General features: G+C 39.6%; 1 protein-coding gene and 1 long non-coding RNA gene across 15 annotated transcripts in view; one reads left to right on the plus strand and one right to left on the minus strand.

Annotated features, from left to right (window-relative positions):
• Positions 1-23,171, plus strand: part of NFIA (nuclear factor I A) — a 404,462-nt gene that overhangs the window by 41,765 nt on the left and 339,526 nt on the right. For 12 of the 14 annotated variants that reach the window (XM_086841691.1, XM_086841711.1, XM_086841689.1 and 9 more), the window contains exon 3: positions 17,593-17,717. In XM_086841691.1, the coding sequence (XP_086697817.1) occupies positions 17,622-17,717 (96 nt within the window). In that variant the 5' untranslated portion in view covers positions 17,593-17,621. Of the gene's footprint in view, positions 1-13,298; positions 14,284-17,592; positions 17,718-23,171 lie in introns of those variants that run through there. The other 2 variants (XM_086841690.1, XM_086841692.1) reach the window with 2 other exon arrangements.
• On the minus strand, positions 1,780-13,162 carry LOC111932983 (uncharacterized). Its single transcript, XR_002866460.2, has 4 exons — positions 12,927-13,162; positions 12,411-12,601; positions 6,932-7,068; positions 1,780-2,844 (listed from the first exon to the last, which is right to left on the minus strand). It is a non-coding gene; the product is annotated as an uncharacterized LOC111932983 (long non-coding RNA).

The raw sequence follows: 23,171 nt of genomic DNA on the forward strand, positions 1-23,171 counted from the left end.
TGCTTCTGCCAGGAACACCTGGACAATCTCACCTGCCTGTTGTGATCAGGTTTTTGACTCCAGTGTGAACTGACACCAGGGCTTTAGCAAATGTGTGACAATTACAGCGCAATGCTTCTGTGGCAGAATCAGGCTGGGTGCAAGCAAATTCTGAATTTCTCAGTGGATGAAATTGAGGTACCATTGTCCATACTGAATTGTATTTAAAACCAGAAATCCTTCCCCATTCTTTTTTAATTGGAGGAAGCAGACTATATCTGCCAAAACCACAAGTCAAATGCCAATAATTTAAAGCACAAAGTAATTGAAGTAACAGACACGCTAACCTAGATATTAGAAAAAATGGGTAGGAGGTGTTTTCCAATTCTATTTTAAGCCATATAAAATTAACACTTCGTTAAAATCCCTGCAACATCAGCTTCAGGGCTAAATTTAGCTTGCACCAGCATAAATCCAAATCACCTCTCATAAGGCAATAATTTTATATAGATATAACCAAAGCCTAATTCTGTCACTTTTGAAAGTGCAACCTTGTAGCCATAGAGATGACAGCAGAATTGTGAATTTGGCCTTTTAATAGCAAAGCTCTTTCATTCGTGACTAAGTATGCAAGCTGCCCATCTACCTTCATGTAGAGAGGCAATGCAGAGAGAATGAGAATTAAATTTAGGGGAGCCTGATTCTGAAGAGCAAGTTTTAGCAAATATTAGTAAATACTGTACTTGGTAACCTTCTGAACTAATCAGCCTCTGGGGCAGAGTCCCACTGCTTGTTTCCTCAAGCAGTTTCATTTGCTGTCAAGTTCTCTTTATTTCTTCTTCATGAGCTAAGTGGTGATGAAACACCCTGCCATGGTACATTCAAGACTGAGATGTTTCCTCTTTCCATAAAGTACTTAGTCTGGACATTTGTCTTGGGTACATTGGAAATCCTGCTGGAAAATAAACACAAACACAGAATGTGAAGTCTCTCTACTCTTCAAAGAGCAGACTGTTGTTCCCCTTATCACCCACAAAAGTACATAGAAGTATTGTATCCTCCTTATGTTCTTCCTGGTGATCCTCCAAGGATTTTGATGTTTTGCATAGACCCTTGTTCAAAGTTGGGATCTAAAAGCCTCAGTTAACTGGTGTGTTTGACAGCAAGCAAAAATCTTTATATGCATTTTGAACTGTCCTGTGGAGCCTTAAGCATTAGATTGCTGCTAGGCAGTGGAAAACCTGTGAGAGAATGTTGGCTTCCCTTTCCTTAGGTATTTCTGATATAGTTCTGTTTTCTCCCTTGTAATCTAGGGGGGATGTTCATAAAGAATCAACATTTCAGCAATAGCAGTTTTGGTTGATTGGTAGTGCCAAAAGTTACTACTGGAAGTCTCACAGAGAACCTGTTTAAATGATTTACACAAGACCTTCTGCATTTTTTTGTTTGGTTGTTTGTTTTTGTTTTGGTTTGGTTTTTTGGGGTTTTTTGTTACAGATTGTACATTCATTGCTGAATAAAAAAATCTCATGGGTACAAGGTGCACACTTGGGTAGCCTGAGGAACAGGAGGAGTACATGAGATGGTACAGGAGCCCCAGCACTTGCTTCCTGGAGCATATGGTGCTTCTGGTCTGCAGGACACATGTCTGTGTCTGTAAAAACTGAGCTACAAAATGCAGCCAGTCACTCTGCATATGCTGCTGCTTATGAGTCCTTGCAGTGGTTAGAGATGGTTTAATTTGCTACAGGAAGTGTAACCCTCTGTCTCATACGAAAAGAAACAATCCTTTATGCTTAATAAGCTTTAAATCTTTTATTTTAAGTTGTGTCTGCTGCATTATTTGAGTGCATGCAGCTACTGAAACCATAGTGAGTGCCCGAGTAAAGTATCCAGTGTGGGGAAGACATGGGGAGAGGTGGATGTGGTCTTCAAACTCTAAATTTGCCAAACAGTGTTGCCCATAACCTGTAAATTACAGTGCACTAACTGACAAACAAAAAAGCTTTTATCAGTATTTGTGTGGTGTGGGAACCAAACAATCCAATTTTTCAATTTTTGACTGCTTAATTATGTGATTGGAGGCCACGCCTTTTGCAGATAGCAAAACAATTTTAATGATGTCCCACAGTGAAAGATTTAAAAGTATTTTAAAAGGTTTTATGTCATTAAAAATGCACTTAATATTTTGTTTATTGCTGGACACGATGAATTACACACATTCTGCTTTGCATATCTTCTCAAACAGCAAAGTTTTGGACAGCTTGGTGGATACTTGGGGAGAGGAAAAGACCCATGCCCAGTTGCCCAGAGTGCATTTCATAGCAGCTCACTATCCCAAACCATGTGTCTTCTCATGCCTGTATTTTCTGTATGCAGTGGGAGTAATTTCTTTCACCTGCTGGCCAGACTGCTGCTCCTGAACTATTTGCACATCCACAGAAGTTTGGCTGCCCGGGGAATTTGGAGGGGGACAGAAGGAAGCAGGAGGTGGTGGCTTTGCTTCAGCCACCACATTGATAAGAGGTGGGATCAGAAAGTACCATCTTGGAGCAGATCCTCCATCTAATTTCCCTCCAGAGGCAGCTGCCAGTTGCTGCTTTTTCCCCAGAGGTAGGAAGATGTGATTTTATGTAACAGTTTTCTCAAGGTGATGTGCTGCTTTTACTTGAAAAGCAGTTGTTTGTTGCTTTGGCAAAATAACTTCAGCTGCAGGCTGGGGTTTGTCTGTTGTAATGGAATTGTAGCTATGTTGTGAATCAGTCTCTGCTTCTTTCTGGATTCATTTTGAATATATCAGAACTTGGGCTAGAGAAATCAGCTTGTGTGATGTACTGGGGAGCTGAGCTGCTTCCCTGTGGATCCCTTAAGAAAAGTATAAAAGAAAGAAGTTTGGTGAAGTTTGCAGGAAGGACAGGTGAGATGCAGGCAAAGATTCTGGCATTGCCACTATGGCATCTGCTGACCCAAATGCACACTGTCATACAAGGGAGCAAACTATTATTGGAGAGTAATCACTGCTGTGATGTCATGAAATTAACTTTTGAATCACTTGTGCTGGCTGGAAGGTGGGAAGGGAGGTGGAGACATGAGATCTTTCTTCCTCATGCTGCTCTTCTACAGATTTGCAGTACATGAGGAGAGAAAGCAATTAAATCAAAGTCAGTCCCACAGCACATGTAAATTATATGTTTAATACAGAAATGTGCACCATTGTGAATGCCATGTTCAAACTCTATGTTAAATCATAAGCAGTGCTCTTATATGTGATAGACAGCACCAAGGGTCAAGCATTTAAATAACAGTCTGCAGAAATATGATTTTTAGGTTACAGAAGAAATAATAGTCTTATCAGTCCTGAAACTGAAGGAAAAATTCTATCAATAACCACCAAGAGACAGTTTCTCAACTGCAGTTAGGAAAAAAAAATAAAAATTGGAGGCTGCCAACCTATAAATTCAAGGGCTCTGGATTTTCTCCTTCACAAGGACAACTTCCAGCTCTGGAGTGCCCAGCCAGAGTAAACACACAGCCTCCAGCCCACCTTCCCAGGTGATCCTATCTGCCCCACGTGGCTCCCAGTCCCTGAGCCAGCACAAACAACCTTTGCTTCCAGTCCCAGCCCAGGGATATGCATCACCGAGCTGCCACAGTGAGACTGCTCAGATCCAGGGACCTCCCCCAGACCATCCTTACCTTGTTCTCCTCACGTTTCAAAACTTCTACTCCAAAAATGCCCAAGAAATATTTTGAGAAAAGATCCCATTTCCCTCCTTAAAAAGCAGAATCTCCAAGGCTGTGCTTACTGTTAGCTATGGTTTGCTATAAAGTGCTCCACTATTTTCCCAGAGCTGGGCACAGTAGAAATGAGCAATAATGAGGAGCAGGACAGATGACCTTCTTTTGAACTTAGTTGTTCCTTTAGATTTTGATGAAAACTTATCTTTAACCTTTATCTCTACTTCTTCTTTTAGAAAGGGGATGAAGTTTTGAGCTTTTTTCTTTTTTTTATCCCTTGTCATTCTCTGCTGAGGGAGAGACTACAAAATTGACTGAGAAAGGAGTTTTATTCTGCAGCTTTTAAAGAGGGCAAGGGCATTGCAAGCAATGGAGATTAAAAAAAAAAAAAAAGAAAATGAAACTATAAAGAAGTACTTGACAGTGTCTCTTCTTCACTTATTGGAATATGCTGTTCAAGCTAAAAGAGAGGGCAAGAGGTAATCTGCTCTGCTATTTGCTTTTAATATGATCATGTTTTTGGCTCCCACTACATCTAATGCTGCTTGTATCATTCAAAAACACACCTCATTATCTCCTGGTAAATGTTGAGCTGCTGCAAAACCAATTGTAGTGGGTAGAATGCCTCTGAGGTCAGGGTGTACATGAAATATGTAAGCTCAAAATATGTTTGCAATCAGTGACAATACTGCCTGCTAATGTGCTATTGCACCATTTGTCTCACTCTTGGTCATAAATATTTTGTTTCTTAAGCTTTAAGGCAGCTCTATATCAGAGACTAAGTTTCAAGTAACTGGTTTAGTCATTGTTGCTCTGACATTTATCTTGGATGCACCAACTTGTGTTTAGTCTGCTAAAATCAATACATAAAACGTGTAAACTTAGTTGAAGAAGAGTGGGTGTCTTTTAAGCTTTTTTCATATGGTAAGTAGAGGGCTGATATGAAAATCATGCAGCTAATTTAAACAAGGGTGAGGGAGAAATTAGATTTTGCTCTCTGAGCCTCATTTTCAAGGAATGAAAAGCTCAGTCCAGGTTCAATGCAGCATTCTCGGAGCATTGAACAAAATCAGTCTTTGTTCTTCAGTGAAACTTATCTGTGGAGGAGCTGCATAACTTCCTGTGAAACCCAGCCCTGCAGATGTGCTGTGCTCGTCATCCCTCTGCTTTTGCTTCCTTTGGTCAAAGAGTCAAGAATGGACACTTTGTGCTGGAGTGAAAATGATGCTGCCTGGTTTGCCCTCTGCTGAGCTGGAGCCCTGCTCACCAAAGGGACATGACTTCCTGCCAGTTACTCTGCTGTTTGTTTATTTGTCAAGTGGAACGGGATAGCCCTCAGCGAAACCAAAGCCTTCCTCCTCCAAACCTTGGAAAAAGAAGCAGCAGGTTCTCAAGCCAGTGCAAACAACCTGAACTGATGCTGTAAATGAATAAATGTAGGCAATAAGCAAGTGGAGAGAGTGGATGTGGTAGACAATAATTAAATAGTTTAGTTCTAACAAGCATATGACCAGAGTTCAGGAGGTAGCTGATCCACTTTAACGAGTCAGAATATCAGAAAGTGAATTGTAGTAAATTAAGACTTTAAGTGGTTGGGCTATAAACCAGAACAGAAATTGATTTTCTAATAGTCTTGCATACTCTAAATATCCTTAAGTGCTTTATGTTTTAAATAGAGTAAATGCATAGCAAAATGAATTGCCTATTATGCACCAAATAGTACATTTATTATTAAATCCTAGAACAAGACAGATTTTACCAGTATCTTTTCTGTAGGGATTTATTTAGCATAAAATTTATTTTCTAGAATGAAATTGTCCAGGAACCAAATCCCCATTCGTGGCCCCTATGTGTTAGGTGCAGTATAGAGTTAATAACATCCCTGCTCCCAGTAATCTGGGGTGTTACAAGGCAAAAAGTACAGGGGTTAGTGAACACATCTGGCTTTCTCTGTTTGTCTCTATATATCTTTGTGTTATATTGTCCCAGCTAAGTGGGATGAATCAAGCATTTTCTGACTTGCAGCTTGCCACAGAGGTGGGTGTGGGAATGACCAGAGAACTCCAGCGGGGCAGGGCAAGGGGGTTACAGAATGAAGTGGGAGGAAAAAGAACCAGAAATGCATTGAGAATGAAAAGAGGCCAGAGTTGTGGAGAAAGAGAGGTCTGAGCAGAAGCTTGGCTGTGTGGAGAGATGGGGAATACCTATGGGATAAGTTTGTGTTGCTGCTGAGTGCACCTAAGACTGCTGAGCTAGGAGATCTAGACTGGGGAAACTGATGACTGCAGGTCTAAGAAACAATAAAGTGCAGAAAGAGTAGGACAAGGGGATGTGCAGAGGTGAGAGGATGGGACTTGCAGTGTGTCCCATCCCCAGGGAGGAGGGAAACATGTGGCTGCTGTCAGGGAGATGCTGGCACAGGTATGAGTGGAGAATATGAGTGCAGAGCCACTGGGTTCCTGTGGAGCTGTCAGAATAATGCAATCTGATGAGACACTGAAAGGGGACAGGGTTTAGTTTTCATAATTTTTTTACTTGGTTTAAATTTATATAAAAGCAGTTATAGTGATGTATGCTCAGTCTGTGCAAGTGGTTTGCATTGTTTGATACATAACACTTATCCATTTTCTCTAATTTTATGTTGGTTCAGGCAGCTTTCCCAGTAATGTATTCCTGGCTCATATTTGTGGTGTGACATTTTTGATAAGTGTTGTCTGGGTTAAACCACTGTGGAATAATGGTTTGGATGATGCACCAGAGCCCCAGTTTTTCCCAACACAAATAAGCTGTAGTGAACACTGTTTCCCTTTAGGAAGATGATCACTATATTCTTAGGTGAAGCAATTACAAGGAGAAACCTGATTTTGTACTTATTTTAAAGACAAAATGAGATATTATAGGCAAAGTACCATCAGTTTCTGACTGGAGGGGTTGAGGCTGTGCAGAAAGGTGCTGAGTTCTCTTGCCCCTCTCTCTTTTTGTCTCATTTGAAACATATTCAGGTATTGTGGGTTTGGAAGCCCAACGCAGTATGAGCTTTACACAAACTGCTCAATAAAAAGGGGATTATGCACCTTCCAAGGATATGCAAGCCATATCCTCATACCCCTGTATTCCCTTCTTAGCAAACAGTTCTTTAGTCTTGCTGAAATACAAGTTACTCTCAATAAGCTGAGGCTGTGTGCAAAGGTTAGGGCCTGAAATATGCTCTTACCCACTACATGGTGCTGTTTGTCTGCATTATCTCATGCAAACAAGAACTTTTCCTCCTGCTTCTTATTGATCCCAGTAGGTGAAGGAAGAAACATCTGATTTATTAGTCATTGGTCCCTTTTCCTGAGGACTCAGCATCTGAAATAAATTGAATGGGGTTAAGAATGTACTTAGACCCAGACAAAATTGTTTGTGTGCCTAGTCTTTACAATAAGAAAAAAACTCAGAAGCAAATTCCAAGTGTCATTAGTGTCATGCTATAAATAAACAAAATGCTTTACAGATAAGAGAATACCACATTTTCCATCTTGGAAATAGCTTACAAGCCATTAGGTGCAGGTTAAGATACAGAACCACAGATTTAGAAGGGAAAAGTAAAGACAGGTAAGTGCCAAAGAGGAGAACAAAAAAGCAATCTGTGACTATGATGTTTGGATTTTTCCATCCTGACATGAAAGTATGACATGAATGTTCTAGAAACATGAGGAGACATCAGTATTACTTGGTAAGATGTTGTGCCTTGTCCTGTCTGCCTCTGAAAAGCATTCTCAAGGAATGGGATGCTGATCTCAGCTGGTCTGATGGTGTTTCTCCCATGATGGGAGAGCCCCAGTGACAATTCTGGGTCCTCTGTTTCTCTCCAGGACCAGCAGGAGGGGAGTTTCAGGAGGTTGGATGGGGAAGCATTAGAGCACCCTGTATTTGGTGCTCTATGGCCTGATGTATATCTATGGAGTCAGATACTACAAAGAACTGCTTCCTCTACACCTCAGACATCTCAGGAATCAGGGAGGTGTAACACATTATTTCTGTGCTTTTTCTCTTTTTTTTTTCCTATTTTGCAGCACACAGCAGTCAAAGCAACTCGCTCTGTTTGGGCTGTCTGCAGCCCAGTAGATAAGAGAGCAAACACCTCCCATAGTGACAGGGACTCATTCCAACCATTTGTTTTGAGTTGAATGGTAGATCTTGGAAAACATGTTTTCCATTCATAAAAAGGAAAAAAAACCTACTCTTGATACTTTCTTATGCCATCCTCTGGAGGCTTGAGGGCCATGTGTCTCACACCCTTACTTTGTAGGTCTTGCTTTTATAGACTTTGTTTTTCACTCCCAGAGATTTATTATCCCAGTGCAGAAACAGTCTGGCTATGCCTTGGCAGTGGAAATGTAGCCATCTATTTGCTAAGAACAAGCTTGTGGTTTACCAGAATATTTCTGTTTCCTTCTGAGGTTTCCAGCTAATGAAGGGGAATTTATCCAGTACATTTATTGACATTAAAATAAGAGTTGCAGTCCATAAATAATCCCATTGTTGTTTTAGTTTGCAGTTTAAAACTTGTTGTCAGCAGCATTGTCGTCCACTGTGACTCAGCTTGTGTTTGTGCTCATAGTATTAAAGCTGGTAACACAGACACACATTCCAGCTGTTCCCACCAGGAAGGCTTCAAAGTACATTTTTAAATAAATCCTGAACATTTTAGCACTGAGCACCTTTGATCCCAAGCATGGAGAGAAGTTCACAGCTATTCCTCAAGAGACATCTATGAAGATAAAAGCAGCCCCCAGACTCATTTCTCGGTTTGTGCAAACTCCTGCCAGCCCAGAGAAGCAGGAAATCCTGTAAGGGACAGGTGAGGTGGCAGGAGAAGAGCCACCTCCTGTTTTACCCACTCCCAGGAATGCTCCTGGCCCTGAACTCCCTCTGAAGGAGCCTTCACAGAAGTGTCATCTCTTTAGTGGTGGATCCCTGCACTAGGAAAAGATGGAGGTGTATCAAGGGATGCTCTGCAGTTCCTGTATCCTTCTATTTCTGGTTCCTAGAATGTCAACCAGTTCTTTCAAATCTGTCAGCCAGCTCTGCAAAGGAAAATCCTTTAGCACAAGGAAAAAGTCAGGTCTTCAGAATTAAGACCATAAGGAATTACATTTGTTATATTGTCTTATTTAAATGAGAGTGTCCAGTGGATACAAGAAAAAATATCAAATAATTTCTACATAGCATCCTCTTTGCTGGAAGTACACCACGTGTTGAATAAGACCTGATTTTCAAATATGTGAAGTAATCAAGTTTCATAAATGTTAAACTCATGGCAAATTTTCAACTTGATTATTTGAAAAATTTCTGCTCTTCTTGGTGTGTTGATTTTCATTATCAGCTAAGATTCCTGCATATTTTTAAAACCTATATTGAAAAATATAAAGGAGCCACACCAGAAGACACATGTGCTACAGGCTTCATCTCTAAAATTCTTTTGTCTCTATGATCAGTTAACTGGAGGAAAAAAAAAAAAAAGGTGTTTAGAGTGAAGTGTTTTGAATTAACTTCATTCAGTTTCCTCTTCCATGATGTGATGTCCAGTGCCATAGATTACACAGGAGTGCAAATATGTCTTTACAGTCACAGAAGTGTTATCTTGCTGTTAAATATTCAGTAATCCAGAGCCACTTCAACAGATTATGCCTGACTTGCTTGTAAAATTTGCTTACGCAGAGCTCAGCCCTGCCAAAGCACTTCTCTAGGTATTTACCTGTGGTGCTCAGCCTGCTGGCTGCCAGTCAGCTGGTATTAGCAGGAGGACAAGTGTGACACTCAAGAGGTAAAGCAAAGAAATAGGCAGGTATTTAAATAGATGTATGAGCCAGCAAACAGGAGTGGTTTTAATATTAGTAGCATTTTAATCTTGTTCTCTAAACAAAAGAGGATTTACTTATTCATGGCTCAAGAATTACAAATTAACGTGTGGAACTGGAGTTAGAACTGAGGGTACTGGAAATTCCTATGATTCAGTGTATTTATTGTTTTAATTGTTCATATTTCCTTTGCTTTGAGGGATTTGGGCTTTGGGAGTAATATGATGGTCACTGCCACATCTGTCTTGGATTCCTTATTCCTTAAGAATAGCCCTAAGCAGAGAGTGTTACAGAAGTCTCTCATTAGGAAGGAGTAGTCTCAGTCTTTTATGTAGCTGGAGATGATAAAAGGCACCGATTTAGCACTGCTGCCTGAAAGTCCACCAGCATTGCTGAACTCAGGAGGCCTTGTGCAAGAAAGCCATTTCTAGAGAGATTTGAGGACTTGTCTGTCCCTCCTGGTTAACAATAAAATCTTTTTTTTTTCCACTATGAGCCACTTGTAGCAAATCCTTATCCAAAAACTGAAAAGTAAAAGCAAAAGGATAAGTTCAGAGATTAGTTTCCTACAGCATGTGAGGCTTCAATCTTTGAATCCAAAAGCAGTCCTGTGGCATTATCTACAGACTGGAAAGTGACCCTTGCCTGTGCCTGCACAAATAGCCATGGGCTCTGAAAGCATTGGCACTCAGCATCCCATGTCTGACAAAGTTAATGACAGAAATGTGCAGCATTTCTGCATTTTCACCTGCTGGCCTCACTGTCTTCCCATTCCCTGTAGCTCTCAAATATTAAAGCTGGCTGGAGCAACCCTCCCAGCTCCCACTTGTGCTCTTTGGTTCCTTCTGCACCCCTCTCTTCCTGACCTATATGGAAGCAAGCTTGCATGGAGAGATTCTGAAGGGTTATTTCCCACAGCACCAGACAGCCTGAAATAGATTTTACTCATGGCAAAAAATGGCATCCTAAAGTTGGGCAACACATACAGCTATCCAGATGTTTCTGGATACACAGAAAATTTGGAATGAAGTTATGATTTATGTTAATATCAACTTAGCCATAGCTCAAATAATGTCCTGGAACAGAGATTATCAGTGCCCAGTTGCACCTCTGAAGATACAGAGAAGAAATAAAACCCAAAGAAGGGGCTCATCTCATAATCAGGTTTCAGGCGACTCAACAGTTGCATTTTATGTGTTATACAATCACTCGTGAAAATAGCTTTAGATTTGCAAAAACAGATTGAAAGGGACTAAGAAAATGAATGGAACAAGCTATTCTGGCTTTAGGATGAGCTTTTATTTAGGATGGGATTACTTTTGAATGAATAAATCCTTTAGGGATGGGATAGGGAATCATTATGGTGATGTTCAGCAATTGTGCCCTCCCTAAGCAAGGACTTAAATACTGGCCCACCTTTGGTTTGTCAGGGATCTTTTCCCTGATGATAACTTACTTCCTTAATTATCCACAATTGATTTGCATAAGAGTCGTATTGAGATTATCATGTGACATGAAAACTATCAAGCATTGTTAATTTAAAAAATTTTTGTATCAGCCAATCTTAAACCAACTGGATATCTTATAGAACTCAAAAGGAAAACAAAAATTCTGTCCTCCTGAATAAGATCTTTTCCAATTGGCTGGCACACAGAATGAGTTCATCATATAGATGCCAATTTATAAATATGTCCAATAATAGTAGGGGGAGCAACTGTTCCACAGCTCTGCCAGTGTTCATCAGACACAGTGACAGTAGCCACATCATTAATCTCATGGTATATTAGAAATAAAGTCACCGGAATGGAATGGTGTCAAAGGATAAATGTTTCCCCCTTTGAAAATAAACTTCTCAGTTTCACCTCATTGTGTAGCCTTTTTTCTTTTTTTTTTTCCCCTCCCCCTTTCCACCTGCCCTCCTATAAATCCTTTGGTTTCACCTGGCATTTAGGTAACAGTAGGAGACCAATATCCTGTGTCAGAGCTCATTCTACAGTTATCAGTTTAGCATACCCTTAAATCCCCACAATTACTGTGCCAAGACCAATCCTTCCTCTGCGAGGTTAAACATATGCATTACATATTGAAACAATGTAAGTAGCATGTAATTAGCGCTGTTTATGCATTCGCACTTTAAATTATACTTCTAAACCTATGATGTTTTTCAAGGCACTTCATGTTAGAGAGACTTAAATGAGCATTCATCTTGTCATTTTTAACTTTATTCATAAATAACCCTCTAAATATATTTGAATGGTTTATTACATTAGAGCCTATGAACTGACGTACACATTCTTCCCTTAGAGAATATAGTTCTTAATAAAACATCCTTTAAAATTATAAAACCCGTGAACATGGCAATTAAATTTACAAACAGTGTCATCGACAACTTTGACAAAAGATGTTTGAAGAGGGGGGAGTGTTGGGGGGCCTTTTTTCTGTCCTTTTTATTTTTTTTTCCCTTTTTTCCCCTCCTCTTTTTTTTCCCTTTTTTTAAATCCTTGTTCCATAAGGATTATAGCTCCCCCGCTGTTTGGAAAAGATAATTTCACTTGTAACACTAATAACTTGAGCAGGGAGAAGGCTGGCTGGGTGAATGGAATGCACTTCACTGCACATCTTGGCTTCGCTAGAAATCGGAAACAGATGGTCCTTGCGGCTGGCTTCCCACTCGGGCCCGCTCAGTGCCAGCCTGTGGTCGTTGGCTGGTTGCTGCTGGCACTGTGTGACTTGAACATAGTAGGACAGTGGCAAAAGAAATCAAATCTTTTTCATTGAGCACCAAACTGTAATGAAATTTGACAGATCTGACATTCTATACCCAACATCTAGTTAGAATATATTAACCTTTTAGTTTTCTTGAGCTCCTCTTCTACTAGTTATGAATCTCCTTATTAAGGGGTTGCAGTGGCTCTGGAGATGCCAGGAAAGCAGTATCTTCTGTGTGCCCTCTAATGCTGGAACTCAAATACATAATTCAAATAGTAAAGGAAATGTGGGGCTTTCAACTCCTCCCAAATTCTTCTACAAAAAAAGCCCTGTGTTAGTAATAGAAATAATGGTTAGGCCCTTTTGTTAATATTTCATTCTAGGAGCAAAAAAAGAAAATCATAGTAAGGTATTCCACCCACGTGCATTGAGTATTTCCTGAGTATGTTTTGTATCCCCACCCCACCGAGGCAGCACTACCTGTGATCCAGCCTCATCCAAACGGACTCTGTGATTTCAAAGAATACTTTTGTTTCAAATTCTATGAATTTGCATTTGCTTAGATGGTATACAGATTAGTCCAGGGAAGGATTCCTCCTTTCCCTCTAAAGGCTTCTCCCAATATATGCTTGATATTGGCTTTTTTTTACAAACCCTGCTCAGTCCTTCTCTAGGTCATGTTGTCTGTCACACGGGCCTTGAGCCAGCAAAGCGTGTGCTCCTGGGGGACAGGGACCTCTCATGGGTGAAGAGCATGTTGAAATGTTGTACCGAGTTATGGCCACAGATTAGGAAATAGTTGGTTATATTTAGACTTAAAAATAAATCTGGTTTATGTTCCTTTGCATTTTGGGTTGATAGAGAAGAATTTTTACTTATTTTTTAAAAATGTTTGTATGTGTCATTCCTTCGCCTTCAGTCCTTTCATCTGTTCCTCCTGTTTCTTTCAGACATGAAGTCACAGCACTGTCTGTGATGTCAGTGTGTTTCCATATTGACAGACCGTTCTGTCAGAAACAAGATCTTGATGCTTGTTTCAGATGAGGGAAAAGGGGAATACAGATGGTAGGAAGAAAATCAGAGGAGTGAGAGGGGAGCAGGGAGAAACACACACAACAGAGCTACAGGGGGAAATGCAGAGTCCAAACCCAACTTTTCCTGCAGAGGGCAAAGGACTACTTTCCCTGGGCTCAAGAAGATCATCCAAAATGTGTGTGTAACATTAAGTAACCAGTAGAAGCTTTACCATTGTGCTGATTTTGGCTCGGGAGTCCTTGAAGGTGCAGCAGCAGTGGTCACATGCTGCTTCTCTCCTTGTTTACGCCTTCAGCAACAGCAGATCTTCTTGATTGAAGCCAGGATTACAGGATTTCCAAAAGCTAGAACACACTCCTTGTCAGAAACTTTGCATCAGTTCAGAGGCTGCCCAAAAATCAACTGCCTGCTCTCACGTGGCACTTGAACTAATTGTCGCTGTTTGAGATAAGGAAATCCTCCTCATAACTCATCGAAGCTGAGGCTTCCCAAGGAAAACGCCTCCGAAATTAGGAGCAGATCTAAATCACACTGTTGCAATGAGCTGAAAAGGTTCTGAGCAATTGCAACTGGAGAAATAGGGGGAGGCAAAGGGAACGAAGAGAGAGTTAATGAGCAATGGGTATCGTACAAGTAATAGATAATCTAATAATGAGGTCTAAGATCCTAAAGATGTGTCTGGAACTGCGAACTGCTCGCCATTCTACCGCGTTTCTTGTGCCGATGTGAACACTAGAAGCCAACATTTGGAGAAACCACCCACTATGCCAACATTTCTAATGCTCTCATGCATTCAGTTTCCAGTAGACTGTAAAATGCCAGCTTGATACAGTCATCTGAATTAATATACTTTATTAGCCTTTTTTTAGCATTCTTTCCTGGTTCTGTGCACTTGAGAGGAACAACGATATCCTCATCCAAAGTTGCAGCTAAGGGAAGATAGAGGGGCCTGCTCGTGCTGTGTGAGCTGCAGCAGGTAACTCTGCTCAACAATTAAGCAAATTATTTGTGGGTAGTTGGCCACTTCTCCAGTAGGAAGTCGGAAAGAAACTGCCAAGTGCTTCAATCCATTGCTTGAGGCCTACAGCTGGCAGAAAACAAATCTCCTGTAGCCCACAACACACACACCTAACTTCTTTCCAACTTGAAATATCACTCTATACTGCAAGCATTTTTATTTTGCAGCTGTGTCTGCAAAAATGTCGATGCCACACGAAGGCTTTTTCTTTCTCCGGAGCAGATCTGATTTAGAAGCAAATATCTTTGTTGTTTATTAGTCTTTGGAAGGCATCGTTTTGTCCCAGTACTATTCACAGGGAGTGTTGTGCAGAATGCTGATTGACAAGAGTTAAATTCAAAACATGTAGCCATTTTCTGGTGTGTGGTTTTTTTCCTGATTGAAGGAAAACTACTTAGATGTTTGTTTCCAAAACGGCATCTGTCAGCAATCAAAGGGGAAAAATTGCATAAAACAAATGCAATTGTTTGGAGTAGCATTTCCTGGATCATGTTAAATGCTTGATTTGCTCCCCATTATGCTCACCAAATAATTTTATTTTCCACAATAATTGCAATATTTAACATGTTGTATTTAATCTTGTTTTAATGCTATTAACAACAGCCGCTTATGAAAGGAGTAATTGCTCTACGGGTAAGAACCCACCATCCCCAGCATCAGAAAGAACAATGGCAAAGTTAACTGCACCTAATTGTTCTGAATTTAAAACACTGTTAACCAACAGCACTCCTCATTTCTTTGCACATAACCACTCCACTGTCAGGAAGGAAATGGTTTCATGCTTCTGTCATTCATAATCTGAAAAGTGTATGTTCTAAAAAAAAATATTTAGTTGGTGTGTTTACAATTAATATTGGGAGGTAAAATCATATGTTGGTACAGGAAGAAGCGGTTAATACAGCAATCCAGAGAAAGTTTGTCAGTAGATCTCTAGCAACATCAGGTGCTAAAACCCCATATAGAATACAGATTTATCAGAACTTGCCTGGAATGACATGCAGCACAACTGGGTATGAAATACTAAATAAATAATAAGAAGGGAGGGTAAGATGATGGGTTTGAGAGGTAGGAGCCGAGAGAGCAGCATAAAATTGAATCTGACACCAATTCTTGGGCTGATTGTTACTAAGAGTTTTGCTTTATATTTTGTGTGATTATTTGGAGAGGGAGGTTTTTTTCAATAAGCAGTGGGACTGAAAGGACAGGTAACGTTAGCAAACCTGCAGTAAAAGACAATAAATACTTTGGCTAGCCAGAGCAAGGACAGTCCCTGGCACAGTGTCCATCTTTTTTTTTTTTTTTTTTTTTTTTCCTGGCCTCAAAATAAAACTTAACACTTCCCATGCTAGTCAGACCCTTTCCTGTAAGCAGCTCCTATCTGGAGCTAGAAGTTCAAACTGGGATGCTGTAGTAGCATAGATCATTCACTGATGTGTAGTCCAGATTGTAAGACCGGGACAAAAAAAACCTCAAACCCCTGCATGTTACATTAGCAGTTCGTGCTTACACTAAATCATTTGCTTATCATCTCACACATCACAGAAAAGCAACGGTACTACTGAAGCTCAGTAAAAGTTAGTTCTGTCCTGAATGGCAGTTCTAATTAATTTGTGCAGCCCAGAATTACAATTTTGCTGTAGCCAAATAGTTAAACAACAGTTAATATACAAAATAATCCAAATAAGACTTGTGCACCCACAAGCTCCCCTTTCTAATACAAACAGAAAAGGATATAGTTTAAAATTGAGTGGATGTTTTTAATACATTTTCCTCTTGTGTCCAAATCACAAAACGATTTGCAGAGTGTAGCTGTTTCTGAGTGAGCGAGTTGTATCAGCTCCGCAGCCCTAAGAAATATTCCTGGCGAGAGTGCTTTTGCCAGTTCAGAAGTTCATTTTTTCGAGCACTTGAGGAAAAGCTCTACTGTATAGGCTGGAGTGCCCTGTCAGGGACTGTGGTGGTCACAGCCGAGCAACCGTCGCTCCGTGTGACACAGCGGAGTGATTTAAATGGAAAGCATTCACTGCCTGCTTAATAGTCAGCTGTCATAAAAGTAATACTTCAGTTGGGTTTACGGTGCACCAGGAAAAGTGGGAAAATGAGATGAGAAAATCTATGATTATCTCTGGCTTTGCTAGACAGGAAAAGATTTTAATATCAGACAATAACAGGATTTCATAACTTTTCAAAGCAGTTTGTTTTGGGGCTGGCTTTTCCCAAGTTATCTGTCAATTCCTCACATAAATTTTGAGCGTGGCAGAGAAGTTTTGCAGGAGAGAGAAACAAACCTCTGTGAGTTTGGCAGTTGTCACCTGATGAGACTAAGAAATGTAACATTAAAAACCATGTTTAAAAAAATATTGTAGCAAAATGATATTTTTAAAATATCATTATATATAAAAAGGAAATTGTTGAGTTCTTAGAGGGCACTTTGAACCTTCATATGAAAAGTCATTCATTTAAACAATATGATCTGATATCTAAAATCAAGAAGCAATAAAGAGACAAAACTTGAGGGTCTTAAAAAAGAAAGATTAATTGATTCCTTCAGAAAGCGTCTCTCACTAGATTGAGAAATTAAACTTGGACAGTTTATACTTTTGTTTTGCCTTTCACTGCTTAAATTATTATATGCACAATTATGAAAGAAAGAAAGAAAGACGTGATAATTTTTTTTTTCCTCAGTCTTTTCCCCCCCAGTCACGTACATGAGAAAAGTAGCTGCGATAAACAGATACTGAATCAGACTGAAAGTCTTTTTTAAAAAAAAAAAGAAAAAAAAACACCCAAAACATTGCATGATAGTCTCTAAGCAGTTCCATCTGTCAAGCAGAAATTTTAGGCTAATAGCCTGTGGCGATCTCCCTCCACAGTCCACTACCTGCCTTTGTCCTATTAAATCTCTTTATTCTTCTTAAAAAAGAAAAAGAGGAAAGGAAAGAAAAACCTTGCAGACCAAAATCATCTGAGTGATGAAGCCCTAATTTTGACCGCCTCTCTTTGATGTTGAGCAGTGGGTTCTTATTTAAAAAAAAAAAGAGTGAGTGAGAGAGGGGGAGAGAGAGGGAGAGAGAGGGAGAGAGAGAGAGAGAGGAGAAGACAGTGCTCGAAGCAGATGACTTTTCATCTCCACTTCACCTTGCCACTGGGTCTGTGAGAGATTGGTTCATTGTCAAGGAGATTTTTTTTTTTTTACCCATGATTCCATATGGTATGGACCGGGCTACATGTTGCCCAACATGCCAGTGCAAATGTTTTCTCAATTAGGTGTCTTATCTCCCGTGAGTTAGCATCAGATGAAGCTTGCTGACAGCATAATGGCAGGGAAAACCTCCGACGGCTCCATCAAATGGCAGCTCTGCTACGACATCTCGGCCAGAACTTGGTGGATGGTGAGTTGGCAGCAGGGCTGCTTTTTTTTTTCTCCCTTTTCTACTTTCCCTCCCTCTTTGACAAAATGTCCCAGACCTCACATTTATCAAATTAACATTTGATTTTTTTCACACTCTTCAGTAGAGCAGCCTCACACTTGTCCCACTTGTGTGCTTTCCCCTGTGTAACAGGAGACTGTTAATGTGCACTACAGTTTCCAGAGGGAAGCTTTTTCAATTCTCCTTAAGGGAAAAAAAAAAAAAAAAAGTATGCAAAGAAGTAGTTTGAAAAAGCCTTGTTGTGCAGAGTAACTTGTCTCAGTCGGCTGCCTAACGCTCAGTTTGTTTTATTTTATCTGCTGCTTTCCAGCGTCCGTGTGCGCGTGCATTTTTTACCACGCAGTATTTGGTAAAAAGGGAAGGTGGAAAGTTCAGTCCGTTTCAAAGCGAGTCGATCCCTGTAAAAGCCTGGAACGGTGCGGTCGTGGCGTGGTGTAAAACCATCACGTGTGAGAGGAGCGCGGTTTGCGAGGTGCTGCCTTTCATCCGAGACCCCGATCTAACTTTTCCCTCCGCTTGTTTGCGTTAGAACAGGTTCCCGGGCTGTGCTGACCTGGAGCCATGTGTTACAGATCCCACATAGTCTGGCTCTAGCTGCTTTTGGGCACAATTAAAGTTTCAATAAAGTCCCAACGTGCTCCGTAGAACGAGTTAACTAGCATGTCATGGTCAGCCGGGCCAGACAACCTTTGACATCTTGAATCTATAAGAGGTATAGTGAGTTAGGAGGATGTACAATAGCCCATTGTAGCAGAAGATGCAAGTCCTGTTGCGAGGAAGAGAGTCCTCAAATCATTACTGCCCTCGTTAGCGTGTTGTCCGTTAGGGATTAATTCGTTAGCAGCGCATTTTTAGTTTTCTGTAATTATTATTCTTGTGGCAAGCGTGAATTCTTCCAGTGAGAGGAAAAGTTTGCTGCCAGGACAATGAATGTATTATCCGCTCCTAACTGGACCGTGAACCTCAGCTCATTTCACATAGATATCAGTTAAAAAAGGACTGGCGAGTGGAATTACAAAACAAGGCATGATCACTTTCATTGTATGATACGCTGAAACAAGTCGGGGGCTTTCCCTCCCCCTCGCCGCCCCGGACCAATTTTGGTATCATTTGGAAAGTTTAAGACCTCAGAGGACTTGAAAGACTTTTAAAAGTGAGATCCGGAAGGTTTTTATTCTGCAGCTTGGTGGTGGCCATTGTGTATATCATGTGGCTTGTATTTAAAGGTGTTTGGGCTCGGGGTTTTCCGTTTTGTTTTGTCTAAACTCTTAATTTTTTAAGCGTCTATTAGAGGTTTGCCAGCGGTTGCCAGTGAAATGTAACATGCAGGGTTTGGTTAATGGGAATAGGGAAGGCTAACCACTTTACTTATAGTACTGATTTTCCAATTAGACTTTCTGCCAGGAGAAGTTGGAGGGGGAAGGGGTATTTGCATGCACATAAACTGTTGATTATTCATGTGACTTTTTTTTTTTAGCTTGTTAAACCCCTGTAAATAAGGCTATTGATTTTTACTTATCATTTTCAAAGCAAAGTTTTTCAAGTACCTGTTTTAGCCACAAGATTTATATCATGCTGTGATTTTGCCTTATTCCAAGCCATTTGTGTATTTTATTACCACTCCTCTTTTATTGTCTATCGGCTGCTTTTATGATGAGGTAGGTCCGTGTTTATTATTTAGTAAGTATCCTCCAATGTTACTAGGCAGTTATTAGCACTCTAGAGAAAGTGTCCAAGGAAGTTTCATTTCAGTCACATCTATTTCACAGATGTTTTAGTGCTGTGAATATAATATGTAAAAATCCTGGAAACGTTTAGTAATGCACTTGCCTAAAAATAAACAGTTTTATAACCACACATGCTGTTGTTTAGATTAAACATTGTAGAAAGTTCTCCTTAAACTTGAACGTCACACCATTTATTTTCTAACAGAAAAAAAAAAATCACTTAAATAGCTTTTTTTTGTAGAAGTTGTGGTAGATAAGAGACGTTATTTTTAGCTGAAATGAATAATTCAAGATCTTTACAATAGATGTGTTAATTGCAAATAATTTTCATACAAAGTTTCAATTATTGATGGAGTAATAAGCAGTTTTTCATACATTATGAATCTAAAACACACAACAAAAATAGATTTTTTTTACCCCCCCCCCAAAACCTCATCCCGTTTGCCACATTCTTTTCATCAAAAGTAAACTAGAGAGCAGATTTTAATGTTTTAAAGACAAATAAAGCTTTGAAAATTACCTCATGCATCGTCTGGCTGCACAAAATCTCAGCTGCACAGTGCTAAACTTCGGTTTGGTACTGCCAGCATACAAAGAGATGAGTGAATACCCCTTGCACCCATATGGACTCAGCTGCCAGCACTGGGATATGCAATTTTGCTTTTTAATGAATCGTAAACAATTTGTGTGTCAAGCGAGGGAGTTTGTTTTCTTTCTGGAGCAGGTTCTAAATCCATTTGAAGCTATAGCTGTGTACTGTACTGGAGCATTATGCCCAAATTTAAAGGTTCTGTGTCACTGGGATGAAAAGACCTGTTATAATGAAAGAAACGGCTTTATAAAAGGCTGGGTGTTGTAATCTCTCTCTCTCTTTCTTTCTTTCTTTCCCTCTCTCTGTCTCTCAACCTCACACTCTCCCTCTTTCACCCCAGTCTATAGCATGTTTATAGCCAGCTCTGGAGATAATGGAAATTGGTTGATTGCATGATTAGTAAAATGAATGGATTTTAGCATTGGGCAAAGCAGCTTGCAATTTTGAAAGGTGGCTTTAAAATGCAGAGTTCTAATTTTGACCTTATTTTTTTTCATAGATAATCTTTATTAATGCTCCTTTAATTCATTTTTCCTCATCACAGCTAGTTTTTCTCCCCAGCCATCTGATGGAATGGCTAATATATTTTATCTTACTTGCCAAAATAGCAAGAGATCAAAGTAAAAATGTTATTTCTCTTTCTTGTAGACAGTTGTAAATGTTTCAAACTATTTCAGCAGAAGCCACAGGATTTGTACATTTCAGTAATAATTGCATTTGTCTCCACTCTTTTAAGGCACTGTTACAACTAATCTACTTTTTTTATGCTTTAATCAAGTAAATGCAGAAACTGTTATTATTCTATATTGTAATGTGACATTTTAGCATAAATTTCCCCCAAATGCTGTAAATTTGTGCAAGAAGGAGTTATATTTATTTTTAATATATACCTATAATAGCAAATTATTTAACCAATATAGGAGCCTGAAGTTACGAGGTGAATTTGTTAGAAAAATGATCATTATTTTGTTTTCATTGGCACTTTCAATTTAAATTTGCTGCTGTCATAGAGACATTAAAGGGTTAGTCATAGAAAAGTTTCAGTACTCTGTCTTGCATTTGTAACAAATATGTGCAGCTGTGCTACTTTTATAAACATTTATTTCAAGCTGATTATTTTTTTTAAATTATTTGCTCTAGCGAGCCAATATGATGTGACCATAATATGTTTAATAAGGGATTGTCTTCAAAATTCCTTTGCATGGGGTTATTGAAATAGATGTGCAGCAAAGGTATATACTGAAGGGAAAATCCTCCATGGCAAAACAAAATGAAAGACCCCAAATTGGGCCAAATTCTGCTCAAGGTTTACACTGCCACCAGCCTGGAGTTGCTGCATTGGGAAGAGCAGAACGACTCCAGGTTTGCTCACCTGAGTGACTGAGAGCCAACCTGGACCCATAATTTGAGTTATCTCCGTCCAAACAGTTTCAAATCCCCAAACTGTTCTCTTTGTGAAACATCTGAAGGGGAAAAAAAAGCCTCATTAATAAATAAGAAGCCATTTCAAATGACTCCATGTATGAGCAAACTGCTGTTATTGAATGCGACAGTTAAAGCAGATCTTCCAGTCATTTCCAAAATAATTATTTTCTAATTGTACTACCCCTCTCTCACTCCACAGTTCAGTGTGAATGCCTTTATTTTCTGTAGATGCCATGAGTGAAACCAGAATTTATTAAAAATAGCCAGACTGGACTTAAAACGGTCATTTAGTTACTTTAAAGGTTTTTAACTCAACATCACTTTTTCACTGAAGCTTTTGGTGATTACTTTTCTTCCACACCTCTGTAGTCTGTTTTTTCAGAGGAATCGCTGGAATTGCTCAGGTAATTCATGCAATTAAAAAAAAAGTATAAAAATGTCAAAATGTTGCTAGCATTTCGATCAACTAAGAATTAATAGAATCCTCACTGTAAATCTCATTGGAAGCGAAAATAAAAATGATGGCGCATCTAATAAATATTTCATTTCATCATATGGAAAGTTAATTGACAGCGCCAAAATACTCAAAAAAGTATTTTTTGTTTAAATCACTGAGTGTATCTGCACACACTCTCAGTCCAAGTATATCATGGTAATCCCCACATGCTGTTGAACCGTCCGTGGCTTTGCTGATTTGTGCTTCTTACTTATGATTTACGATATATCAAAAGGCATACATGTAGTAATAATTATCCTGCTCCTGCCCCTATAAAAATAACAAAGTGTGAACAGTGTAACATTGCAGCATGGATTTCCTTTGTTTTATACAGTAACTCTTGTATGTTCATACGCTGCTCAGCTGCTGTATAAATATTTTTAATAAAATTATTCCTTCTCTGTCAGTCGCTAAATTCTTTGTATAGTTTAAACACTTCAGTGCATCATTATACATACTTTATGTCTTCATTTGCCTTGGCCTCCTCTTGCTTACAAGTATTTGTCCTAGTTGTTTTCTACCCTTTTTCCTTCACCTGTCCTAAATATTGCCATGAATGTTTCTAATTTAAAGCCAGAGGAGTCAGTGGCTGATTAGAAGACAGGAAATTGGAGGATTAAACTGTCTGGTTGAACTTCCTTTACTTATCAGTACTGTGTAACTCACACTGGATTATAAACTCATTGGGACAATTTCTACAGTGTATCAGTACTTGTGTTTTCTTAGTCTTTATTTTCCTGGAGAAAGTACAGAAAATGGGGAAAATGGGCAATTTGCAGCTAAAACCCAATACTTTTTAATATCACTGAAGCACTGGAAGTTTAAATTAAATTTGTACAAATGTCTTCAGGTATGAGAATTCATTCAATTTTAAGTCACACAGGTCTATAATACAGATTTTAAATTCAGTATGTAAACAACCAAGCAACAGATACTTTCGGGGAGGGGGGAGGGAAATGACATCATTTTAGTAAGAGGAGAATGCGCCATGTTAACCCTTGTTCAACCCTGTTCCCCTCAGAAACTTTCACATCTGTTGTGACATGACGGTGTAGCTGTGGGACAGTCTGAGGAAAGGCTGGAAAGAAAAGCCTGTTTATCCAAAAAAACTTTGTCTGGGCTCCCAGTGCTGCCCACTGAGCCAGGAGCTGGAGACGTGATGTCCTCGCTCGGCG

This window comes from Cyanistes caeruleus, chromosome 9 (assembly GCF_971803275.1).
Source record: "Cyanistes caeruleus chromosome 9, bCyaCae1.hap1.1, whole genome shotgun sequence".
NCBI lineage: Eukaryota > Metazoa > Chordata > Aves > Passeriformes > Paridae > Cyanistes > Cyanistes caeruleus.